This window comes from Ooceraea biroi, chromosome 9, assembly GCF_003672135.1.
Source record: "Ooceraea biroi isolate clonal line C1 chromosome 9, Obir_v5.4, whole genome shotgun sequence".
Taxonomy (NCBI): Eukaryota; Metazoa; Arthropoda; class Insecta; order Hymenoptera; family Formicidae; genus Ooceraea; species Ooceraea biroi.
Window position 1 is genome coordinate 7279959 of NC_039514.1, and position 23505 is coordinate 7303463.

Here is a 23505-nt window from a genome sequence, read left to right on the forward strand (position 1 = left end):
ACTCAACGCGCGACTTTTATGTTAAGTCATCCGACTTCCGCATATTTTTCAATGGAATGCCTCGCGCGATATACAGGGTGTTTCCTCTAACTGTAGCACTTAGAATATCTCTGCTTTGATGATATGAAAAAAGTCAAAGGACGAAAATTGTTCGATTCAAAGAGACTAGTACTCTGATAAGAAAATTATTTTTTTAATGTGACCTTTCACAAGATATCAAGGTCATGAACATTTTTTTAAATGAGATGGTATATTTTCCTTAACGAAATGATGTAAGCTTGTAAAAAAACAAATTCAACCATACAGAATATGTTGACCTTCAAATGACTTTGAACCACAAAAATCACGTTTAGGAAAAGAAACTCTATTTATTGTACGTATAACTACAAAGATATACCTTTTTTACAGATGTTCGAAATGATCACCGTTTACTTCGATACACTTTCGAATTCGATGAATAAACGATTGTTTTACGTTTTTGAGAGATTCCGGAGTAATTGCGGTGCACGCACGCTGAATTCTTTCTCGCATATCTTCAGGTGTTGTCGGAATATCGCGATAAACTTCATTTTTTAGGTGTCCCCAAAGAAACAAATCAAGAGGCGTAAGATCTGGTGATCGAGCCGGCCAAGAAATTCTTCCACCACGTCCAATCCAGCGATCAGGAAATAATTCGTTGAGTATGTTCCGTGCAAATGAAGTTTATCGCGATATTCCGAGAAAGTTATACGTACAATAAATAGAGTTTCTTTTCCTAAACGTGATTTTTGTGGTTCAAAGTCATTTGAAGGTCAACATATTCTGTATGGTTGAATTTGTTTTTTTACAAGCTACATCATTTCGGTAAGGAAAATATACCATCTCATTTAAAAAGATGTTCATGACCTTGATATCTTGTGAAAGGTCACATTAAAAAAATAATTTTCTTACCAGAGTACTAGTCTCTTTGAATCGAACAATTTTCGTCCTTTGACTTTTTTCATATCATCAAAGGAAGCAGAGATATTCTAAGTGCTACAGTTAGAGGAAACACCCTGTATATGTGTATATATACGTCACGCGTGTTTTTCCCACCGTGCGTAATCGCGCGCGAATATCCGGAGGATATTCTGTTTACCCATTTAACGTGGTATCTCGATACGTTACACAATCACTTTCCGAGCGTATTCACGGCAATCTGCGAAGATCTCAGCGATTAAATTAATGGCAAATTAATGCAGATCAATGCGAAACGTAAGCACGCAGCTTGAATGTAATGTAGTGTATATTCTAGAATTACATTAAATGTAGCTATATTAATATAACATCGAAGTATCGATATCAAGAAACGATCTTTCATTCCTATGAAAAGTCACACGTACGTAAATTAAATAGCACTGCTAAAAAGAATGCGCGCATTACGGCGGAATAATCATGAAAATTAATTTAATATAAGCGAGGAGGATAAATGCAGCGCCCTGTTTTACCATCTGGCACTTATCGACGCGCGATAACCCAAGAACGCGACGCAGGTTTGGAGGTTAAGACCGCGTTCGTATTTCGCGCGAGGCAGGAAAGCACGCGCACGCGCGTCTCGATTCTCGATACTCACCAGTGTCTCGGTCGGGCGGTTTCGGAGCGACTCGGGGTGCAGTCTCGTCATCTGAGAGCGGTGTCGACTGTCGACGAGTAAACGCGAGAACGAGATTGACGAGAGTGCGATTATTTATTCTCGTAACGGGACGGAGCGAGATGGTGATTTCTGTGTGCGGTCCGCGCCGCGACGCATGACGGTTCCGCCCCGGCACGTGAACGCCTGCATTCTCGCAGTTATGTGCTTCCATTGTGAGAATACAAGTGCTTTATGGTGATAATATGTCAAAATCAAACATAAGGAAGATAACGGCTGACCCTACGAAATGTAATACAGACTCATCACGACGGCCGAGTGTGTTCGACAGGTTGGGCACCAAACCCGCGATCGCCGCCGCCGCCGCCACCGCCACCGCCACCGCCACCGCCACCGCCGTCGCCGCCGCTCAGAATACATCGGACTACTGCAGGAATTGGGCCCTCAACGGCAGCTGCTCCTACGGAAAGAGTTGCAAGTGAGGGATGCTCCCTTATTTTGCGGATGCTCCCTTGAAAAGGAACTTTTCAAGGGAAAATGCACGTTCGCGTTGAGAATCTGTGCCTATTCACTGATTGCGAAATTTCCCCTTTTTCTCTCGACTTTTCCAAAGTTTAATAAAATCCAGCTCAACGAGGGAGAAAAACAAGAATAAAAAAATTCCTTATGATGCACAGTTGTTGGTTGCAATTTGTTTTTAATTTTTAAATTTCCTTGTTGCTTAGATACGCAAGTACACACACACTGATAAGTCCATCCAAGCGCGCTAAGAAGGATAATGCAATCGCAACTACGCCTGGGGTAAGCTTAGAATAATAATCACACCTGAATCTCAGCAATCAACAATTTTCAATTAACATATTTAGCAAAAAGTCAAAAAAATTCACTGATTATGCAATGAAAAGTTTTCTTTTGACTTGCTCAACTCGCAGCCCATTGAGGATCCTTTCAAACGGCTCACGTCAAAAATCGTGAAGAAGGCATCGCACAGCCCGGACTTAAATATCGAAGAGTGGAACCAGACGGACCTCGAGTACGTGGACGAGAAGGTATTGGAGAGACGGCGGCAACTGTTGCAACGGGAGCTGGAGCTACAAATGAAGAAGGACAAGGAGGTACATGGCAAGGAGAAAGTGAGGCAGAAGAAGAAAGCGATGAGCTCGTCTTCCAGTTCGCGCACCTCCAGCACGTCCAGCAGCAGCAGCAGCTCCAGCAGCGAAGACTCCTCCTCCACGTCGACCTCGGACTCCCGGAAGAAGGTGAAGAAGCTCAAGACCAAGAGACACCACAGCGTCACCACCGATTACGATGAAGAGAAGGAGAGGAAGAGAAAGTATGCACCTTTTTGTTACTTCATTTATTATTATTTTATTTATTGTTATCTATTATTTTATTATCCTACGAATCTTGCAGGTTGAAGCTGAAGAGACTGGGAATGAAGAACGACAAGGCCGTTGGTAAGAAGAAGCGCAAGATCGAGAGCAATTCCGTGAAGAAGGACCTCGCCGCGAGAGCGGTGAAAAAACATGGCGCGTCCTCCGGGTCCAGGAAGCATTCCGGCTCACTGCGGGCGAAATCGCCCGCGATGCAGCAAGGCTCCACGAGCGGCGGAGTTGCATCCACGTCGGCGGTGGTACTGGGCTCGTCGGTCTCCGTGGCGCATCACGCGTCCTCCTCCTCCAGCAAGATCCGCGAGAGAAACAGAAGCGAATCGCCGAAGGCGTTGAAAGCCAGCCGGGAGGCGGACAAGGACGACGGCAGGCATTACAAGAAGGTACGCGACATGGAGGAGTGTTTGTCGAAGGACCCCAAGTCCTGCAAGTCGTTCGACAAGCTGAAGGAGCAGCAGGAGAAGGAGAAGAGCCGCGCGATCGACGAGAAGATCAAGTCGGACGACCGGCTGAGGTCCAAGTGTAACAAGGACAAGGATAGCTTGCGCTCGCGGACGCCTCCACCGCCTCCGTCCTCGTCCGAGCGGTCGTCCAAGCATCAGCACGGCGGAATCAAGGAGAGCGTGTCCGTGTCGAAGACGCGACGCAGCCGGACGCCGGATAAGCCGTCGTCGAGGGTGAGGCGCGACCTCACTCCGGCGAAGAACCCGGAGAAGCCGAGCGGCTCGTCGAGCCGCGCGAGGGACACCGACAAGAAGGAACGCGACTCGCACAAGAGAGACAAGAGCAAGGAGCGGGAGGATACGAGGAAGGGCGAGCAGCCGGTGGGCGGTAAAGCGAAGCAGACGCTGACCGCGAGCAGCCAGGACGACAGTTATCGGAGGAGCAACGCGAGCAAGGACAGCTTCGACGAGAAGGCTTACGGCGGTGAGAAGGCGCGGCAGAGGAGCCGCGAGCGTCAGCGCGAGAAGGAGCTAAGGGACGAGCGGCACTCGAGGCTGGTGCGCGACCAACGGCAGGAGCCGCTGCGCGACAAGGACAAGGACGGGTCTCAGGAACGCTGCCGCAACGAGCGGCAGCGCGAGCGGGACCGCGAGCGGGACCGCGACCGCGAGAGGGAACGCGAGCGCGACCGGGACCGGGAGCGGGACCGCGAGAGGGAACGGGAGCGTGATCGCGAGCGGGAGAGGGATCGGGAGGTGCGCGAACAGCGGGATCGTGATCGTGACAGGGACAGAGAGAAATCCATGAAGTCTCGGGAGCGAGACGTACCCACGGTAGTCCCCTCCGCGGCATTGAGCCTGCCAGCGGACAAGAGTTCGCGCTACAGCGGCGGCGGCGGCGGCGGCAGACTGAAGGAACGCCCGTTGAGCAAGGATGTGTCCTTCGACAAGAGCAGCGGCCCTCGCGACCGGAACAGGAGCGAGCGCGAGCGGGAGCGCTCCGAGGCGAAGGCTCTGGTCGACCGGGAGAGGAGTTCGGCGCAGTCGCGACTAGACGGGCGCTACGAGCGCGGTGGCATCGTCGAGAAGGAAGCGGCGTCGTCGAGCCGCGGGAAGCCGAGCATGAACTCGCCGCGAGACCGCATGGACCGTTTCCGGGAGACGTCGCTGGATCGCGCGCCGTTGCACGATAAGAGCGGGCACGCCTCGGCGTCGGGCATCCCGTCGACGGCGCCGTTACCATCGGCTCCCGCGACCTCGTCCTCGTCGTCGGCCGTGGCCGCGACGGCCGCTCTACCATCGTCTCGCGACCATCTGCTCGACATGGTGGACGGCCACTACGACAGGGACAGGCACAGGAGGTTCAGCGTGAGGTACGAGCGGGGGCACGGATCGGAGCACGCCAGCAGGAAGGATCAGGCACGAATCGAATCGAGTCGCGTGCCGAGCAAGATCGACCGGATAGTGGATCGTCGGGACGCGAGCAGTCCGCGGCGCGCGATGGAGGTGGACCGGAACTTCGGCAGGAACTACGGCAGGCTGCCGGAGCACTGGGACGAGCAGGAGGAGTCGTCTGCCCACGTGGACTATCGGGACCACGGTCACATTCACGAGGACGACCGGAGAAAGGCGGTCGACGGCAGAAGGTACGACAGCCCGTTCGAGGAGAGGCGCGTTGCGCGCGAGGAAAGGTCCAGGGAGTCGCGATACGTGATCCAAACGGCGGAGCGGGCCTCCTTCGACGAGCACCGCCATCACCATCACCATCATCGGCATCCTCCTCTCTACGCTGGCGAGAAACTGCGAGGCGGCGGCGGCGGCACCGGCATTAGGTAAAACGCATAATTATTTTATCAGATTATTAATTTCTGTTAATAATTTTAATTAAAAATAAATATTTTAATGTGGAAATCGAGATCGTTCTTAATATTTTCTTTTTCCAGGGAGGAAAACGTACCAACTGACGACTGGGAGGGGCACCATCGTGACGTGGAGCACAGCCGTGACCGAGCTTACCCGCCGGTGGAGTGGGACGAGCGGGAGTGGCGTACGCGAACGCTGTGGGAAGGCAGAGACAGCCTGCCCCGCTCGGAGATACACGATGACGAGTGGAACGCGCGATACGACGGCTCGATGGCCGACTGGAAATCCAGCGATGCGCGGAAATGGGACAATCAGAACGTGCACGTTCGATCGCATTACAGGAACGAGCGCTCGAAGGACTTGGAGCTCGCGGAGTCCGCGCAGCACGGGTAAGCCTAGCCTAGTCTCTTCAGTAGCGATTAAGATAAAAATGCAAATCGATGGGTTAAATTTTGTCGATACTGGAATGAATTTTTTCTTAGCAAGAGGCGATCCTACAATGCCCCGGAAGCGCGGGAGGAGCCGACGAGTCACCCGTCCGCTAAGCAGGCCGCGATTTACGGCAGCATGAAGGAGGAGCCGATCAACAAGAAGCTCATGGAGCTCGCCGAGGGCAGACTGTGCACCACGACCACCGCCAGGGAGAAGTCTACGGACAGTTTCCAGAAGAAGGGCTCGCAGAAGGAGAAGCCCGAGATCAAGGAGCCCGTGGCGGTGGAGCCGAAACGTCCCATCGCCGACGAGTCCTTGCAGACTCTTCATACTGAGAGCGACCTGAGTGACATCAGCGACGATCCGGACGACATATTAAATATGGAAGAAGATACCACGGTGCGTATCCCGCGATAAGCTTCTTTTACGACGGAAAATATTTGTAAACATTTTATTATGAATTTTATTGACAGGATGTGGAAGCTAGTAAAACGCGGACGAGTAAGAAGGCACCGGAGGTCCGCGATGTGCAGTCGACGGCGCAGGAGCCAGCCCAGAGTTCTCTGTCGCCGAAGGAGCCGGTGGAAGAAGCTATCTTCAACACCAAGTCCAAGGACAACGCTGATACCATGTCCCTGAAGTAATATCATTAATTTGAGAGAAAAAATATTTTTATAATAAAATTATTTAAATTATTTAAATAATAAAATATTATTTTATTATTTTGAAATATTTAAGTTAGAGCCTAGTTAAAAGGTTTCTTATCTACGAATGCGTCGTTATCGTTAATAGGAATATGGAAGATGACAACATGGAGACTATGGACTTCGAGGAGATCTCTGACGGCGAGCTGGAAGAGGACATCAAGACCAGCGGCAAAGGACTGGGCGACGCCCTAGGCGTCGACTGGGAGTCCCTCGTGAAGGAGACGCAGGCGCGGCGGAGCATGCCGTCCGACCAGGACTCCGCGGAGAACCGATGGCAGTGTAAGGCCATCTTCTACAGGATCGGCATATCCAAGAAATACGCGGGCGAGGACTTTGTTAAGAAGCTGCTGAAAAAATATGAGAAGAATGGTGCGTGAGAATCTTGACAATAATCATTTTTAATAATTCTCTCTCTCATACATTTGCACAAATACATAGAAAAATTATTTCCTAACTTCCGCTTTACAGATCACAGCGACTTCCTGCTTCACGATGTCGCGCTGATGCACACGGCGCTCGCACGCAACCGACTGCTGCAGGATAACGGCGCGATGCACGCCGTGGATGACTCCTTGTACAGGTGAGGCGCGTCAAGTCACACCTCGAGCGCGAGCTACGAGATATTTGCTAAATATATTCGTTACTTTTACAATATTCTGTAACGAAATTCCCGTTGCAGAATTAACAATGCAAGCTACGACGAGGATGTGGAGCACGACTGGGAGACGCTGAAGCCGAGCGCGGCCCTATACGAGGAAGCCAAGTGTTTATTGCAAGCGGTATGAGGAGAAGGACGAGATCTGTGTGTCGAAAATTGTGAACGGCAATCGACAATTCGATTTTTACACCGACCGCACCGAGTATATATATGTACATATGTGTATATGTGTACCGTGTCCCGTGTCTCTTCGTTGGTCTATCGATAGGCAAATATATCGCAAATATATTTAATCGAACGAGCCGCGTACGAGCCAGTCGTTGATCGATCGTACTTTTTTGTCCGAGTATCACTTTGATAATTATTGATAATAACGATAAGATTTGACGAGTAATCGCCGCATACGTAAATGGAGTAACTCGCTCATGTACATTTGAACGATTGTAATTATATACGTGTGCACGAATTAATTTTTGCGCACCGAAGTGTCGATGTAACGTCGTCCACCCGGACGAGTGTCAAATGTAACGCAATAAATACGAGTGATCCTGTCCCGAGCGCGACGTCGGTTTGCGTTCAGTCGCTTCCGCGAACGCAGGCTGCGCCGACGTCGTTCTGTAATATACTCATTGCCTTGCGCAACAGGTGTTCGTTATCGTTATCCTGAAAATAAAACGTAATTAAAAGAGGATCAAGGTATTTATAACAATGACGACGATAATACAGTGCAGATGCGTATGTACGAGTTGCGTCTTACTCTCACACGTGAATGTGTCCGTCTGTCCTCGGAGACGTGGCGTTTGCACGACTCGACGTTCGTGCGATACAGCTCGTACAAGACGAGGCCTGGAATCGCGAAGGTGTTAAAAATTAATCTAATAATTATGAAAGAACTGTAAAATTGTATCATAACTTCGGACTTTAAGAAACTACGTTAAAATATTCTAGAAGAGTGGAGTCTGCACTTTTCCTTTGCCACTTGAATTAATTTAAATTGTTGAAAACATTAAAGGCTTATATAGCAAAACGTATAATTTTCTATTTGAATTGTTCTCTTTTACAGATTTTAGGTAGGTCTGTAAAAGAGCTTTCTGCGCGACTGAGATCGTTGTGTCACCTTTCTTAATGGAATCTCCGAAGCCTAAAGCCTCTAAAACAGAAAGTATATCGTGACAATACGCTCCCTTGATCTTAAGTTCCGCATCGGTGAGATCTGAAACAGAAATTCGATTTTAACGTGCTCTTTATTATTTATTTTAAATAATATTTTGCTGTGCAATACAAAGGCAATAATAAGCTCGCACAATATTTATCGATGCAAGATAGGAAATAATATCCTACCTTCCCATTTAAGATCGGCGGCTCTGCCGAAATAGGAAATTATACAATACTTCATATCCATCATAATGTAATTACTGGCGGGTACCAATATCGACAATGTCGTTTCTATAAATTTTAGTATTTCTCGCGGACTCTTGCGCATAGCGTCCAATACAAATGCCTTCAGTCCTGAACGAATGCATTCAATCTGCAAGACGATCGATCTCGCTTGTAAAATAGCGCTGAGAAATTAGCAAAAATGAAAATATAGATCACACAATTTTATTTCGCGCAACCTAAAATTAATCTGAATTTAATTAATCATATAAATTTTAACGCGAGACTTGAAATACAGAAGACATAACTTCTCGGAATCAAACAGTAATCGCAAAAAGGACGCGATTGTTACAAAATTTGTGAAAAATCTGTGAAAAATTATGGCGATCATTTTTATTTCGCGATTACTATTTTTTTATTTTTGAAAACAACGTGTTACAGTCCTCAGCTCTCGGACACCACCTGTCTATGGCTCACGCTGGTCTGACACTTGTCGCAGATCCAGGGCGACTCACGGCTGAGCGGACTGCGGGCAAACAAATGTCCCGAACAGTCATCCCTGGCGCAGAGGAGTGCCCCAAGTCGGGATCCGAATTCCTATAGTGGAAGAAAGGGAACGTGTATATCTCTCACGATTTCTCATACAGAATCGCCACTTACCAGCGGATCGACGCATCTTCTGCAATCGCAAGCGAAGAGTTTGGTGACTCTGAGGAACTGCCTTCTACGCGACGTATCCCAGAGCAGATCGGTGTAGGACATGGTGAGCTCGTCACCGGCGGCGATGGGCATCGCAGCGGACACGTGCAGTCGTTGCCGGTCGTCGAAGTGGTGCCTGGTGTTCGGAACGCAGCAATGATTCTGCAACGCGCCCATCGGATAAAGACCCCGCAGGCTCACGGAGCTCCTCTGGTCCCGGGCGACCACAACTTCAAACGAATTCGTGTTGAAGACACCGCAGATGCGCTTCATCAGCTCCACCTGCTCCTCGCTCGGAGGATTCCCCACGTTCCGCTCGAGCAGGTCGATCTTCGGCAGAAATAGGTGGGTGCATCTTATAAGATGTTCTGCCCATTAGAATACCAACGATTAGAAAAATATTAGAATGTCAGAATATGAAATTGTTGATCAGTTATTTTAAATTAGAAATTATTACGTTATTATAAATTGGAAAAAGTGCTGTCAAGGGAACGTACGGGGTGTCCATGGGAAGTTGCTGAAACTAATCAGCTGTCATTTTTAAACGTATGCAGTTATTGAAAAAACAAAAATTGCGTTGGAAAGAGGAAAGTCTGCAGCTTTTAATGGGTATAAATAAAATTTAGCAAAATGTTTGTATATCAGTTTATTTTATTAATGAAAAATATGCTAATAATCAAGTAAGCTAATGATAAATATTTTCAAAGTGTGCACCATCTGAATTTGTACAAAAATCAATTCTTTTACGAAAACGTGTGAAAACTTTTTCTAACATGTCGTCTTTAATGTTGCTGACGACCTTTTTAATAGCTACTACTAAATCTGACACTGTTTCTGCATTTCCGGCATAACAATGGTCCTTAATGTATCCCCAAAGAAAGAAGTCACATGGATTTAAATCCGGCGAGTACGGTGGCCATTCTAGCCCCCCCTGGGCAAATTTGGGGTATCCCAGACCGATGGCTCGATTGCCATAAACTTTATCGATTGTTTCGAAGACCTCCTGGGTTCGATGTGGTGTCGCTCCATCCTGCATGAAATGAAATCCTCTGACAAGGCCTCTTTTTTTGCATGAGGGAAGAATTGTGTTTCGAGAAGCTGCTTGTAACTTTCACCAGTGACTGTTGATTCGAAGAATTGCAGATAAATTCCTTTTACCGAGATCGCAGCCCATGCTGTTATTTTTTGTCGATGTAAAGGTTTAGCCAGGGAAACGTTGGGATTTTCCGACCCCTAAAATCTATAATTTTGTTTATTAACATAACCATTTAGCCAGAAATGTGCTTCGTCCGTGTAAATTATCAATTTCGCATCAAGTTCTCCATCTTCAAACATTCCATTTATCGTCTTGCAGAATTCCACACGTTTCGTCATAGCGCGTTTGGTTAGCAATTGATGCGATGTTATTTTATAGGGATGCATTTTCAGGAAATGTTTTAAAATCCTGTGTAACGTTGTTTTGGATATTTCAAGAGCTTGGGCAGCTTTCCGAATGGAAGAATTTGGATTCTCTTCAAAATACTTCTTAATATCTTCAATGTTTTCTTCTGCAGCTACAGACACAGAAGGACCTGGCAGATCATGTCTACGGTCTTGGATAGTTCCATACTGCATAAAATTATAATTCTGATTAAAATAACACAAAACATTATTTTAATGCAGATTTATTGCCAAAAAATGGAGTGACGTAACGCATACGTTTAAAGAAATAATAAATTCTAACCTTTTCAGCGTGTTTTCGCTCTTAACTTTATGTGTTCCGTATTTATACAAAACTCCCTGTAAGCATTGCTATAAATTTTTCCTGTGGAAAAGAAGCACTCGACAAGATAAATCTTTTCTTTCGTCGTCAGATTACTCATTTTGACGCGCACGGACTTGCATCTACCACAACCAGAATAAAACTGCGGACACTCAGATGAACGACCGTTAACCGTAAGACCCTTTCTGAAGTCATGGAGGGGAGAACCAATCGTTTACTTTCAGCAACTTCCCATGGGACCACCCTGTATGATTTATTTTTACATTAAATTTATTACATTAAAATTATTTATTAAAATTAATTAAAACAATTTCAGTTGCACGGAAAACTTAGTTTGCTCATGTAATGCAAGAGAATTACAATTTTAATTAGCTGATATTCTTTTATCACCTTATTAACACTTATTTTATTAATTTTCTAATGTTGAATTTCTACCTCATAGTTCCGGATCAGATCCGAGTGGCACTCCAAGGCATACAGGAGCTTCCGCTGCTCTTGCGACAACGCGAGGCCGCGTATCGCCACCACCGCGAGGAGCAGGTCCCTGGACCAGGTGGAACCGCAGGTCGGCGACCACTCCCTGAGGAACCGGCACTCCGCACCGGCGTGCGCCGCGGAGTTCTCGCATTCCGTGGAGCAGATCGGCAGACCGCAGCCGTGATCACACGGGAAGAGAGGACACTCGTTCCTGTAGCAGACGACGCACATCGGCGGACGCTTGCTGCAGCATCTCGGTCCAATCAGCAGCGGGGCATCCGTGAAGATCAGCTCGCCGGCCGGGATGTCCCGCGTGGCGAACATGCCGCGACCGCCCAGGGGAGAGCGGCCGATCGTCCAAGAGCGGGGCTCATCCTGCGGGAGATCGTTCCTCCACAGATGAGCCCCGAGCAGCTCTTCCGTCTCACGCGGCTCCATCCGGATCGCGGATCGCTCGTACGAGTGCCTCCTCTAACGAGGCGCCGTCAATCGCTGCCTCCTTTTATACCGTGCTGCGAAACGCACCTTCGAGCAGCCGAGCCAGCCCGGAAATTCTTGTTGCGTTGACTCTAGGCGCGGGATCCTCCTCCACGCACAAACAGCAGCGAATTAATTTTAGCGAATCTTACATTGTTTGAGGCAGAGGTGCTCCTCCTGAGACGCGCGTGAGTTTTCATGGGATTTTTAATTTTAATTTTTAATTAATTTAATTTAAGTAATTAATTCTTGTAAATTGTTGTTCGTGGATGCTTTTGCGAATGCTTCCCAAATGAACGGATTTTTGCCGGTTGAACGAACTCCGCGGGGACCAAGACCTGCGACAACTACACGCGCAAGTCGTGGCACACACGGGTATTTATACATGTGTCCTTTCGCAGTCGCGTTACGCTGCTGGCCGGCATGTCGCGGGGAGAATAAAATTATTTCGGCTGTATCGTAACGGCTGCTGATCGTTTTGATCAATCAGAAAACGTGAAATTAGTCGAATGCATTCAGGATTAAAGACACGCGAGAGACACTGTTCTGCACGAGTTCGCGCCTCCTCTTCCTCTCTCTCTTGCTCACCCCGTTTTACAAATGTTGGTTTAAAATAGAATTATAATTTGGCAGCGTGTCCACGTCAAAAAGTAGCCAACCTGTTTACAATTTACGCATTTTACGAGATGCTGGCAGATTATAAATAAAGCACGCAAATACTCGAATGAATAATTTGTACAAACGACGGAGAGACCAGGCCATTTACATAATTAATTTTTAATTGTGTAATTATTTTGATTAAAAGGTAAACTCTAGTAAATGTTAATAAATTGAGAGGGTAACATATGTTTCCATCGCTTCACGTATCGATTTGCGCGAGAAATGCTTCGTATTGATCGGTTTCCTTTATCTGACGAAAGCAAACATGCTTTGCGTCTCACACATTATAACGGAAAATTATTTTCTACGACATAAAAACAATAATATTATAAATCGCCCGTTTCAAAAACGATAATAACAAATTATTAAATTATTTTTTACGTATGAAACTTGGGATTTACGAGTCACAGACGCATTCTACCCCGTAAATCAAGCCGTCCGGAGGGTACGTTACCCAATACCGAATTGTGCAAAAATTCGGAAAGGAACAATATCGATGTAATTGCTTCACGCAAGCGTATCCGTCGCGTAATAGCTATTTGTATGGTCGAGCGTTGCTAAGACTACGGCCGAGTCGTCACGATCATCGTCGTCGACGACAGAATATCGTGAACGACGTCGTCAAGAACGTGCATACGTATATACACGGCCAATGCCGCGCTAGCGATATATACGGCACGCCGTACCGTGTGTACAGATCATCGAAAGTGCCGTGCCTCCCTGGCGACCCGCGTTCACCCCCTTTTTTTCATTGTCCACCGACGCACAAGTATGGGAAGGTAATGGTAAAGGGAGGCGACCCGTCCGGCTCCTGCCTGCGGCAGAAGGGAATCCGTCTCCGCTTTTCTAGTCCTTTCAGGATTCCCGGACGGCGATCTCGCCTCGTCTCGTCTCGTACGAAGCGCGATCGACTCGGCTCGGTTTTAACCGATGTAACGTTCCTCTGCGAGCTCCACGAAGGGGTCACGAGCGAGCGTTAGCACAGTGACGTAAAATCGTATTAATACTCTCTAGTCTAATTACGTCTCCGATTTTATTTATGCGTTGTCGCGATCTTTCGACGTTACGCTAATCATCCCTTCAAGACCGGATGCCCTCGGTTGAGCTCCTCGAGCTTGCATATGTATCTTATACATTTTTCTTCAGAGTTCCCTTATCCCTGCACCTCAAGTTATGATTCCTCAGCTCTTTAAAATTGTTAACAGTCGCTATTTGATGTGTTGTCTCTTTCTCCCTTCAGCAAAAAGTATATTACTTATTTAATGTGTTGCAAAGAGAGCTGTAAATGTTTTTATTAAGCGCGATCAATACCTGCAAAGTGTAAAGCTTCCGGATTCGATACGTATGCAAGATTACGTTATTGCTCGTGCACGAGGCCAACAGTTCGCCTTGTTAGTTTACCGCCAGACCAGACGTAGCGGGTATCCTGGACATTCGTGTAACACGCCGTGCAGTGAACGCGATGCGCGCCAGCGTGTGTACACGCGTGACACGTGCGTCCATGCACGTCGCACGTCGTACACACGCTCGCACGTGCACAATAAATTGACACGTGTACGTATCATGCTGTAATCATGCTACGAAGGTATGTAGGGCTACTTAGACTGGCTTATAAGTGGAGTTACAGCCCGCCGTTCGCCGGGACCGTGTGCGAAAGTATTTTTATTCTGACAGTACTGTCGATCACGATAACGGTGTGCGCGCTAGGATCAGACTGTAGCGGTGATCCTTGCATGTACGGGATCTGTTTGGACAATTTGGAGAACAGGTACGTGCACGACGTTTACCCTCACGAAGCACGCGCGAGAATTGCCGTCTGAATTAATTTAAATTAATTGAAGCATAGAGTGATATTAGAAATCATTGAATTTGTAATGAGAAAAAATTTTGCTTACATTTCTGTTTTTTGATATATTTTTATATAGCACGTACTCTTGTTATTGCATCGACGGTTACACGGGGATCAATTGCGAGATTAATTGGGACGAGTGCTGGTCGAATCCCTGTCTCAACGGTGGCACGTGCAACGACGGTGTTGCTGCGTACAATTGCACCTGTGTCGACGGTTTCGTAGGTAATTTATTCGTTTTTATATTTTTATTCTTAGCGATCAATTGAATTAGGATTTCATACGTAAAAACAAGAAGAAGAAGAGCTTCTAATATTCAGGATTTAAAATTATATATGAAATTAACGAAGATAAGAGAGACGTGTTATTTAATAGTAATTATTATTCTAAATCAGGTGTGAATTGCGAGCAAAAATACAGCGAATGTTCAAGCCACCCGTGCCTCAACAACGGCACCTGCGTCGACTATGATGGCTTCGTTTGCCAATGTCCGGATGGATACTCGGGTACGATATAAACTTTATATATATAGATTTTTATTTTTTTTGTAAATTTATAACTTTGTTATAAATTCTTATGCTTTATCTTTTTTTATCTCTTCAGGAGAGTACTGCGAAATCGACATTTCGGTTTGCAACGAGACGATGTGCAAGAATTCCGGCGAGTGCGTCGAGGGACCTGGGTTCTCCTTCTTCTGTCGCTGTCGCGAAGGTAAGATATGGCACCTGCTATTTTTTAATCTCTTCATGGTATTTCTTCTTTCGACTCTTGATGTTTTCTCTATTAATCTCTAAAAGGCTGGACCGGCACCGTCTGCGACGTGGACATCGACGAGTGCTTGGAGTTGCCCTGCAAGAACGGTGGTCTCTGTATCAACGTCCCAGCTTCCTATACTTGCGCTTGTTTGTTCGGTAAATAAAATAATTATTTTCAAGGTATAAAATCAAAGACTGACATTTGTTCTATAATTTTATCTCTTACATTACTGCATTATTAATAACACCGATTATTATCCCGCTTCTTCGTTTTAATCGCAAAGGTTTTACTGGCAAGGACTGCGACAAGGCAATCGTGCCTTGCGACGAGAATCCTTGCCAGAACGGAGCCGTGTGCCTGCTGGAGGACGATCATCCAGTCTGCTACTGCGTGCCGGATTATCACGGCGGCCTGTGCGAACTAAGATACGACGACTGCGAGTCGAAGTTCGCGCACTGCGACAACGGCGGTACCTGCATCGACGGCATCAACAGCTTCACTTGTTCCTGTCCATCGGGTTACGGTGGTCCCATGTGCGAGCACAGTTTGCCTACGACTACCGCTGCTGCAGAAGTAGATACGTTTGAGGAAACCAGCTCGATTAGAGCTACAGTCAGCGTCGCTTCGCCCAGAACATCGACTTTCGCAGTGGACACCTCCGTGTTTTCATCATCAACCTCGAGCAGCTTCGTTACGTACTCGACGGTCCCGAGAACGAGCGGCTCGCCTTCCACGAAGACGTCTCCGATCGCGGAGAAGACGACGTCAGGGTACCAAGAAGTCGGCGCTAGCAGCAATGGTGAGGTTTTTCTCACCGAGATTCCGTCGACAAGCTTGACGACTGGTAGAGAGGAAGCTTCGACTCAAAGCAGTCTCCTCACGTCGGAGTCCGTGACGATTTCGTTCGCTCCTACCGAAAGCCGCTCTCGTGTAAGTGAGGCGGAGGGCACCGAGGTTTACCTGCCGACCGGGAGGTCGATTCACGACGGTGAAGGTACCGGTAGGCCTGATCAGACGACGAAGACCTATTCGCCGTCGGAGGAAAACGCAACGCGCGTAACGGAGTATACAACAATCTCCAGGTATGTAAAAGGATTTTTATTATAAATATTAGGGGTGTGATTTAGTTTTGAGGGTTTTTTTGCTCAAAAACGCATGTATTTAAATATGATAATGAATGAATACCTTAATCAAAATATTTTCCTTCGTTTTCTATCACTTTTTCCCATCTTTCTGGCAAGAGATCGATTCCACCGCGATAAAATGACTCTTCTTTTGAGTTGATCCATTCGTCGACGAATTTTCGCACTTCTTCCAAATTATGAAAGTGTGTATCCTCTAAAGCGTGTTGCATCGACCGGAACAAATAATAATCGCATGGAGCAATGTCCGGAGAATACGCGGGGTGCGGTAAGACTTCCCATTTAAGCTTTAAAAGTGTTTGTTTCACTGATAACGCAACGTGAGGTCGAGCGTTGTCACGAAGAAGAATCACTTTCCGTCGTTTACTCGCAATTGCTGGTCGTTTTTGGTCCAATGCTTGCTTCAACTTGTACGATTGGTGTCGATAACGATCAGCCGTGACAGTCTCATGCGGATTTAACAGCTCATAGTACACTATCCCACCAAATATACAGAGCATTACTTTTGAACCGTCAATATTGCGTCTCGGAGTGGATGTTGATGGTTCGCCTGGATCCACCCATGATTTTCTGCGTTTCGGATTATCAAAATAGATCCACTTTTCATCCCCAGTAACAATCCGAGACAAAAGACTCTTCTTTTTTTGCCTGGCGATCAACGAAATGCAAATGTTCAACCGGTTCGCAATGGCACTTTCCGATAATTCATGTCGAACCCATTTCCCTTCTTTCTGAATTTTTCCCATTTCATGTAAATGTTTGGTAACTGTTGTACGATCAACATTTAATGCTCTGGCAAGTTCTGAAGTGGATTCTGTTGGAGTTTCGTCCAATAATGCTTGCAAATCTGCATTTTCAAGCTTTCTTGGTTGTCCCGAGCGTTCTTTGTCCTTCACATCAGTATCACCACTTTTAAAGCGTCTAAACCCAGTATTCACACGTATTAATTGATGGGGCAGAATCACCATAAGTTTCCACAAGAATTCTATAACCGTCAGCCGCAGTTTTCTTTTGATTAAAAAACAAAAGCAACGCATGTCGAAAATGCTAAAGAGCTTTCGGAAGTTGCATTTTTACGATGATATAAACACGACTGTTATTGCTATAATGCTACTAAATGTGATGGATAATGTCAAGACTGTAAGAAACAACAGTTATCGGAAACAGCTATTGGAATAAACTGACACTACAGCCATCTGTTGCAAAACCCTCAAAACTAAATCACACTCCTAATAATAATAAAATTAAATAATTAAATAAATAAGTAAATTAAATAACTGTAATTATATTATTATAAAAATAAGAAAATTAACTGTGTGCTTCAATCTTTTCATTTAGTCATCGGCCAACCGTGGTAGCTACTGCTGAGGGTGAGAGGGCCGAGAAAACCACTGTTGCAACAAGCACTATTGTGGAAACTGATGTAACATTCCCCGCAAATGCGACGCTTCGATACACCACGGAAGCGATACAGAACGGCACTCTCGATCTCGGAACCACAGCCACGGATTCCAGGACGGTTCTACCGTCGACTACCTCGACGCTGCTATCGGTATTATCGTCTACCGTGAAGTTCCATTCTACCACTTCTGCTACGGTGCCTTCGTTGTTAACGTCCACCGTGTCCTTCAGTCCAAGCACTGGCATCGAAGTTAACGGTAGCAGTACCAGCACATTAGCTCCGCGCAACGTTACCGAGGTCAGTAATTTTGATGATGGCAGAAAGAAGAAAGGAAAATAGAGCAACAATTCAAAAAGACTCAAACTAATTTTTTTTCATTTCTCTGCAATGTGTTATATTTGTAACCATTGCTTTCAAGCATTCTATAATAAAATATAATAAAAAAATTATAAAATAAATAATAAATAATTAAAAAAATAGAGCAATAACGTGAAGAAATGACACCATCGATGATAATTAAAATTCTGTTGCAATCGTTTGCAGTACGCCGACGGCTGCAAGACAGATTCGTCCATCACGCAAGCGGCTTTCAACGGAAAGTCTTTCGTCAGGCAGCACGTCGATGTGATAATCACCGACAACAGGAGCGACGCGACGCTGCGAATCTACGTGAAACTCAAGACGGCATTTAAGAACGGGATAATCCTGCACGTTTACTTCGACAATGAGAGATATTCTTTGGTCTACTTGGAACTCGGCTCGCTCAAGTTCCAGTTTTCCTGCGGCCTGGAGACCATGTTGCTCGGCGAGATCGATGCCACCATCGACAACGGATACGAGGTCGACATTGACATGAGGTGTGAAATCATTCTCTCTCTCTTTTAACATTAATTTATATTTAATCTATAGATTTTTATTAAAAATGAATTAGTTGAAGCAAAAATGTCGCTTTGCATGCATCTTCCTCCAATTTTAATATCAAACAAGTTTGATATTAAAATTGGAGGAAGATGCATGCAAAGCGACATTTTTGAGAGTTATTATTGAGACAGAAATTATTAAATATAATATAAATTAAAATAAAATAAAATATAAATTACACGTAAAAACGTGTAATTTATATTTTATTTTATTTTAATTTATATTATATTTAATAATTTCTGTCTCAATAATAACTCTCCTCTCTTCGTTTAGTTTCCACTACGTTGCTAACGCTGAAAATGAGAAGTGCTTCGCCAAATTGCTGGTCAACGGCACGATGGCCGTGACCGGCGAACAGACACTGCCACAACGTGGGATGGTCCCAAAATACGCCAATCTCTACGTAGGGGGTATTCCATTCTCGTTCTCGCACTATTTCCCTCACGTGGCTATGGGTTTTATCGGATGCATGGATTCCTTGAAGGTAAAATATTATTTAGAGTTGAACTGGACATTCCTCCTCTATTCGTTCATTACGAAAACTCCGCCGGCATCTATTATCGTATAATAATTTTAATGAGAATGTCGCACTGCAGGTGAACGGTATCTCGCGACACTTCATCCACGATTCCATAGAAACGTTCCAGATCGAAGAGTGCACGTCGTTCCTGTGCTTGTCAAATCCGTGCCAAAATTTCGGCGCGTGTGAGGAAAACGAGGGGAGAATTCGCTGCAAGTGCATAGCAGGGTAACCGTCGCCTGGCAATTACAGTGTTATCCAAAATGTTTCTCTAATTTATTTATTTATTTGTATCCCCAGAAACAGAAATAACGAGAAGGAAAAGAGAGCAGAATTACGGAGCAAAATAGACAAACCATTTTTATTAAATATTAATTTTTAACTTCTTAATTTTAATTTCGACCAGAAAATGTCAATCGATGAAAATTAACGTCGATCGATCCTGATTTTATCAGAGATAATTAATAAAATTAATTAATAATTAACAAACAACTGACCGTTTGCAGTTACACCGGCGCTTTGTGCGAGCACTCGGCGTGCAACGACAACCCTTGCTCGATGGGTGCGACGTGCGTGAGCTCGCCGGGGACCGGTTTCATCTGCGTTTGTCCGCTTGGCAGTCACGGGCTCCTCTGCGATGAGGGTAAGTCACGGCGGGTAAGGAACAGACACGAAGCTACGAAGCAATTTGTCTTTGCAGAAATCATCTTGATGCGACCGGCGTTCTCCGTACTCGTTCCCGGATTCGCGTCGTACATCGCTTACGGTCTGTCGACGTCGATAAAGGACGCGATGGAGCTGAAGCTGCGAATCATCCCCCGCACGCTCGATCAGATCTCCCTCATAGCGTATCTCGGACAGAGGGGCTTGCGCCGCGACATCTCCGACCACTTGTCGTTAACGTTCGTGCGTGGCTACATCATGCTCACGTGGGACCTAGGCTCCGGTAAGTGCGATGTGCAACTCCTCGTGCAAATTAGAGAATAATTTATATTAATTAATTAAATTAATTAGAATAATTTATATTAACTAATTAATTTAATTAATAATTTATATTATTATAATTGGAGCTATTTTATATTTTCGACGAATGCAATATATTGCTGCATTGTTTTTGCCACTGCAATTTTCCAACAGGAGTGCGAAGGATCTTCACGAGTCACTCGCTGAGCTCCCTGAATGTGGCGGGCTCGCTCGGCAAGAGCAAAACGTACACGCTCCGTATCGGACGAAGAGGCAAGGAAGCGTGGCTCGCGGTAGAGGGTCTCAGCAATGTCACCGGTCATGCGGTGGGATCGATGACTCAACTCGACGTGTCGCCCATCCTCTACATCGGTACGTCGAAATCAGCTTGGCATCAGACGAACGGAAGACTGAGCTAGACAAATGTTAGACAAATGTTCATTGTTCGCCGAGCTGGACAAACGTTTATTATTCTCTCGCAGGCGGACACAGGTCGAAGAGCTTCGAGACGCTGCCGCACGACCTGCCCCTCCACACCGGCTTCTCCGGCTGCATATTCGACGTCGAGCTACGCACGGACACCTCGAGCTTCCCGCTGATCGGCTCCAGTCCTGCTACCGGTCGCGGCGTGGGCGAGTGTAACCGGAACGAGTGCCTTCGCCACTCGTGCAAGAACGGCGCGGTGTGCCTGCACCGCGGAGCATCGTACAGGTGACACCTCCATCAAATTAATTAACGAGAAAATTCACGGCGCTTATAAATAAATAAAAATAAATATAATAAAATATACGGAGCTTATATGCGAGAGGAAAAATGCGGAATGGAATTTATGCTCGTAAAAGTCACGATATATATTATCATACAACATATGCTACACGTAGACCCATAGTCGATTGCTGCATTTTCAGCTGTATGTGTACAAAGGAATGGATCGGCCCCGACTGCTCGATTCCGGTCTAACTCGCCAGTGGGGACAACCTCCTCGACGCACACGAAGGATCTTCTGCCAATTTTAAGTAATTAGTGGACGTAGCACGGAATAATAATCGATCGCTGTTACGGATAATAATAACAATGTTACATTAATTATTAACTCGCCGGACACGTTGTACTTGCAAATTTTATGTCTATCGACTCGTAGTGATCTCTCTCTCGGCCCGAGCAAGATTAGCTTACGTCGGGGGCGTCATTTTTCGGTCGCGAGCTAGCGGAGTGGGAGTTCAGGTAGACGAACAGCATCGCCGCCGACAGGCGCGCCTGCAGATCGTGCTTGCTGTACTCGTGATGCCACTCCACATTGCCCCAATGAGAGATCTGTAGAGGAATAACGTGCAGTTAGTAGAATTGTAATATGTAATAGCGGGAAATAGTGAGAGAACGGAGGGTGCAGCCATGGGCATTTGCCCCCTCCCCCCCTGGAATCAGCAAACAATTAAAATTAAATTAATTAAATTAATTTATGCACTTTCAAATTTTTAATTATAATTATTTTAATTCCTTTTGAAGTAATTTTAAAGTAATTTGGAAGTAATTTAAAAAAATTTTTTAAAACTCCTTCGGACGCCCATGGCTGCTTCTCATTTTTTCAGTAATTTTATCATGAATCGAACTGATTGTGAGAGAGCGCGTCTGATACCTGATACTCTTCCTCTAGTCGCGAGAGGCTCACTGCCTCGGGGATGTCGATTACTCTCGCGGCAGTGGCAAGAGTCAGGATGACAGATTTCAGTCCGTCCACCGCGTACACGAGACCTAGACAATATTAATTATTCATTATTTATATCCATGTACGTGTGTATTATTGTACGTAGAGTACGTCTTCATCATTTTTCTATGAAAAGTTACCATAAATACTGTTGAAGTTACGTGACAATAAGTGTCTCGTCAACGCAGCCTTGGTTTCCACGGACACCGCGGGCGCCTCTATGCTCCGAGTCCGCGCGATGTCCACCTCGTAGTGCTCGCAGAACCAGCGTACTACGGGCTCCCACTTCTCGATTTGCAGCGAGTACAGTTCGTCCACCTCCTGCAATCACGAGACTCATTGTAACAGAAATGTCATATCGCTGTTGAGATTTCGAGCGCTTTCTTACACTTGAATAAAATAAAATCGTATCCATCTGCAAGCAGTTCACTACGTGGTTCACCAGGTCGATCTTACTGCGACTCTGTGGGTTGTCCAGCACGGTGTTGCACAGAGCCGTCTGCAACAGGCAGGCAAACGCATATTTGTACTTCGAAAGCTCTACGCTGACTCAGAATGATGGCACTAGGTGCCCGAGTACTTGGATACTCTTGTACTGATCGTACTAAGTGCATACTGCCTCTGTCGATCGTTTCCTTCTGCGCGTCCCACTCAGCTGCCACCGCTAGGGCCAGGGGTTTGCTGTTCACTTCGAACACCCGGCCCTGCGGCGTCTTCAGCTTCCTCTGATCCAGGGTGACTTCGTACTTGTCGCCACTTGAAAGTATATTCGTCCTTTTATAAAATCGTTTCACGGTAGCTACAAGTGTCAGATCATTGTACACACCAGTAGCGTTTGATGTTCAATAAAATTCGTCAGATTTATTGTAATCCGTTTAATGATAGAAATAAGAAGACACTGGACAAGACTCTAACCTCAATAATAAATATGTTAAATAAAGCACATGATAAAATGATGATTACCCAAGTTTCTTGCGACCAGCGAAGGTGGCACAAATTTGTCGCATCTAAAGTGGTGCAGTGCATTGCTCAGTCTGTTAAAACCTTGCATATTTTCTGTTGTCACACTTGAAGGGTGGAACACAAGGAGCTGACGAAAACGTTGGAAGCACCGTCCAGCACTGTCTGGCCTGACCACGTTACTCCTGAAAGCGTAGTTAGCACTGCAATTCCATTTCTGATCTCGCAGTCAACGTGCGATAACGTATATGCATAAGGAATAATTTAATAAGTGACGTTTTATTCAATAATTAATGATTAATGATGACAATAAATGATTAGCTTTGGATCACTAAGCTGAAGAAATATTATTATGAATTTTATTAATTATGTATTATTTATAACAGATATTGCTACAATTAAAATCAAACTTTGTATCAAAAACTTTGCGAATAAAAATATTGCCGACAACAATTTCCTCATATCTTGTTACAAAAATAAAATCCATCCTCGCTGCTCCCAAAATTTTTAATCCCTAAATACGCACAATTCTAAAATTTTCAATTTAGAATTACAATATTTAATCGAATTAATCATAAAACACTATACGTTTGCGTAAACAATTCATTATTACATTTATTTTTACTATTAAAAGTAGTACAAGTAAGCGGTATGAGAGAGGTTACGTTTGTGCTATGAGAATCGTGCAGTTGAACCGTCGCGAAAATCTCGAAAATTAAAGGATCAGGAGCA

The 23505-nt window shown here is 45.5% G+C and overlaps 4 protein-coding genes across 5 annotated transcripts; 2 read left to right on the top strand and 2 right to left on the bottom strand.

Annotated features, from left to right (window-relative positions):
- Window positions 1-1578: 1578 nt before the first annotated feature.
- On the top strand, window positions 1579-7794 carry LOC105279039 (zinc finger CCCH domain-containing protein 13). The gene is made up of 10 exons (XM_011338572.3): window positions 1579-2087; window positions 2335-2410; window positions 2542-2942; window positions 3023-5275; window positions 5387-5695; window positions 5789-6137; window positions 6212-6378; window positions 6531-6814; window positions 6914-7025; window positions 7125-7794. Exons 1-10 carry the CDS (start codon window positions 1855-1857, stop codon window positions 7228-7230), a joined length of 4290 nt encoding a protein of 1429 aa, XP_011336874.2. The 5' UTR covers window positions 1579-1854; the 3' UTR covers window positions 7231-7794.
- On the bottom strand, window positions 7397-13039 carry LOC105279040 (SET domain-containing protein SmydA-8). Its single transcript, XM_011338574.3, has 7 exons — window positions 11377-13039; window positions 9141-9509; window positions 8943-9077; window positions 8445-8631; window positions 8221-8316; window positions 7861-7949; window positions 7397-7766 (listed from the first exon to the last, which is right to left on the bottom strand). The coding sequence occupies exons 1-7, from the start codon at window positions 11854-11856 to the stop codon at window positions 7680-7682; spliced, it is 1443 nt and encodes a 480-aa protein (XP_011336876.1). The 5' UTR covers window positions 11857-13039; the 3' UTR covers window positions 7397-7679.
- Window positions 13040-13346: 307 nt separating this feature from the next.
- Window positions 13347-21173, top strand: LOC105279041 (protein eyes shut). Its single transcript, XM_011338575.3, has 15 exons — window positions 13347-14323; window positions 14481-14629; window positions 14800-14910; window positions 15008-15115; window positions 15202-15315; window positions 15444-16242; window positions 17641-18001; window positions 18248-18561; window positions 18899-19109; window positions 19222-19373; window positions 19652-19788; window positions 19846-20091; window positions 20283-20480; window positions 20591-20819; window positions 21017-21173. Exons 1-15 carry the CDS (start codon window positions 14130-14132, stop codon window positions 21066-21068), a joined length of 3375 nt encoding a protein of 1124 aa, XP_011336877.1. The 5' UTR covers window positions 13347-14129; the 3' UTR covers window positions 21069-21173.
- On the bottom strand, window positions 20935-23469 carry LOC105279042 (ATP synthase mitochondrial F1 complex assembly factor 2). 2 transcript variants are annotated; one of them, XM_026972127.1, is made up of 7 exons: window positions 23387-23469; window positions 22777-22958; window positions 22419-22612; window positions 22202-22312; window positions 21954-22134; window positions 21745-21860; window positions 20935-21422 (listed from the first exon to the last, which is right to left on the bottom strand). In XM_026972127.1, coding segments are annotated over exons 1-7 (933 nt in total). In that variant the 5' UTR covers window positions 23389-23469; the 3' UTR covers window positions 20935-21275. The 2 variants fall into 2 exon arrangements, with proteins under 2 accessions (XP_026827928.1, XP_011336881.1); XM_011338579.2 differs by lacking the exon at window positions 23387-23469 and having other exon boundaries at window positions 22419-22569; window positions 22777-23380.
- Window positions 23470-23505: the final 36 nt, after the last annotated feature.

Bases quoted from the DNA above. Each gene is read 5' to 3' on its own strand.
- LOC105279040 (XM_011338574.3), bottom strand. From the start codon at position 11,856: ATGGAGCCGCGTGAGACGGAAGAGCTGCTCGGGGCTCATCTGTGGAGG. The intron at 9,510-11,376 runs GTAGAAATTCAA...TTTCTGCCGAAG, and splicing joins ATCTGATCCGGAACTATGAG to ATCGACCTGCTCGAGCGGAA. The intron at 8,317-8,444 runs GTAGGATATTAT...TTTCTGTTTCAG, and splicing joins CGCCGATCTTAAATGGGAAG to ATCTCACCGATGCGGAACTT.
- LOC105279042 (XM_026972127.1), bottom strand. The intron at 22,613-22,776 runs GTAATCATCATT...TGACACTTGTAG, and splicing joins GCTGGTCGCAAGAAACTTGG to CTACCGTGAAACGATTTTAT. The intron at 22,135-22,201 runs GTAAGAAAGCGC...TCGTGATTGCAG, and splicing joins CGATTTTATTTTATTCAAGT to GAGGTGGACGAACTGTACTC.
- LOC105279039 (XM_011338572.3), top strand. From the start codon at position 1,855: ATGTCAAAATCAAACATAAGGAAGATAACGGCTGACCCTACGAAATGT. The intron at 5,276-5,386 runs GTAAAACGCATA...TTCTTTTTCCAG, and splicing joins GGCGGCGGCACCGGCATTAG to GGAGGAAAACGTACCAACTG. The intron at 7,026-7,124 runs GTGAGGCGCGTC...TTCCCGTTGCAG, and splicing joins GTGGATGACTCCTTGTACAG to AATTAACAATGCAAGCTACG.
- LOC105279041 (XM_011338575.3), top strand. From the start codon at position 14,130: ATGCTACGAAGGTATGTAGGGCTACTTAGACTGGCTTATAAGTGGAGT. The intron at 14,911-15,007 runs GTACGATATAAA...TTATCTCTTCAG, and splicing joins ATGTCCGGATGGATACTCGG to GAGAGTACTGCGAAATCGAC. The intron at 19,110-19,221 runs GTAAAATATTAT...GTCGCACTGCAG, and splicing joins GATGCATGGATTCCTTGAAG to GTGAACGGTATCTCGCGACA.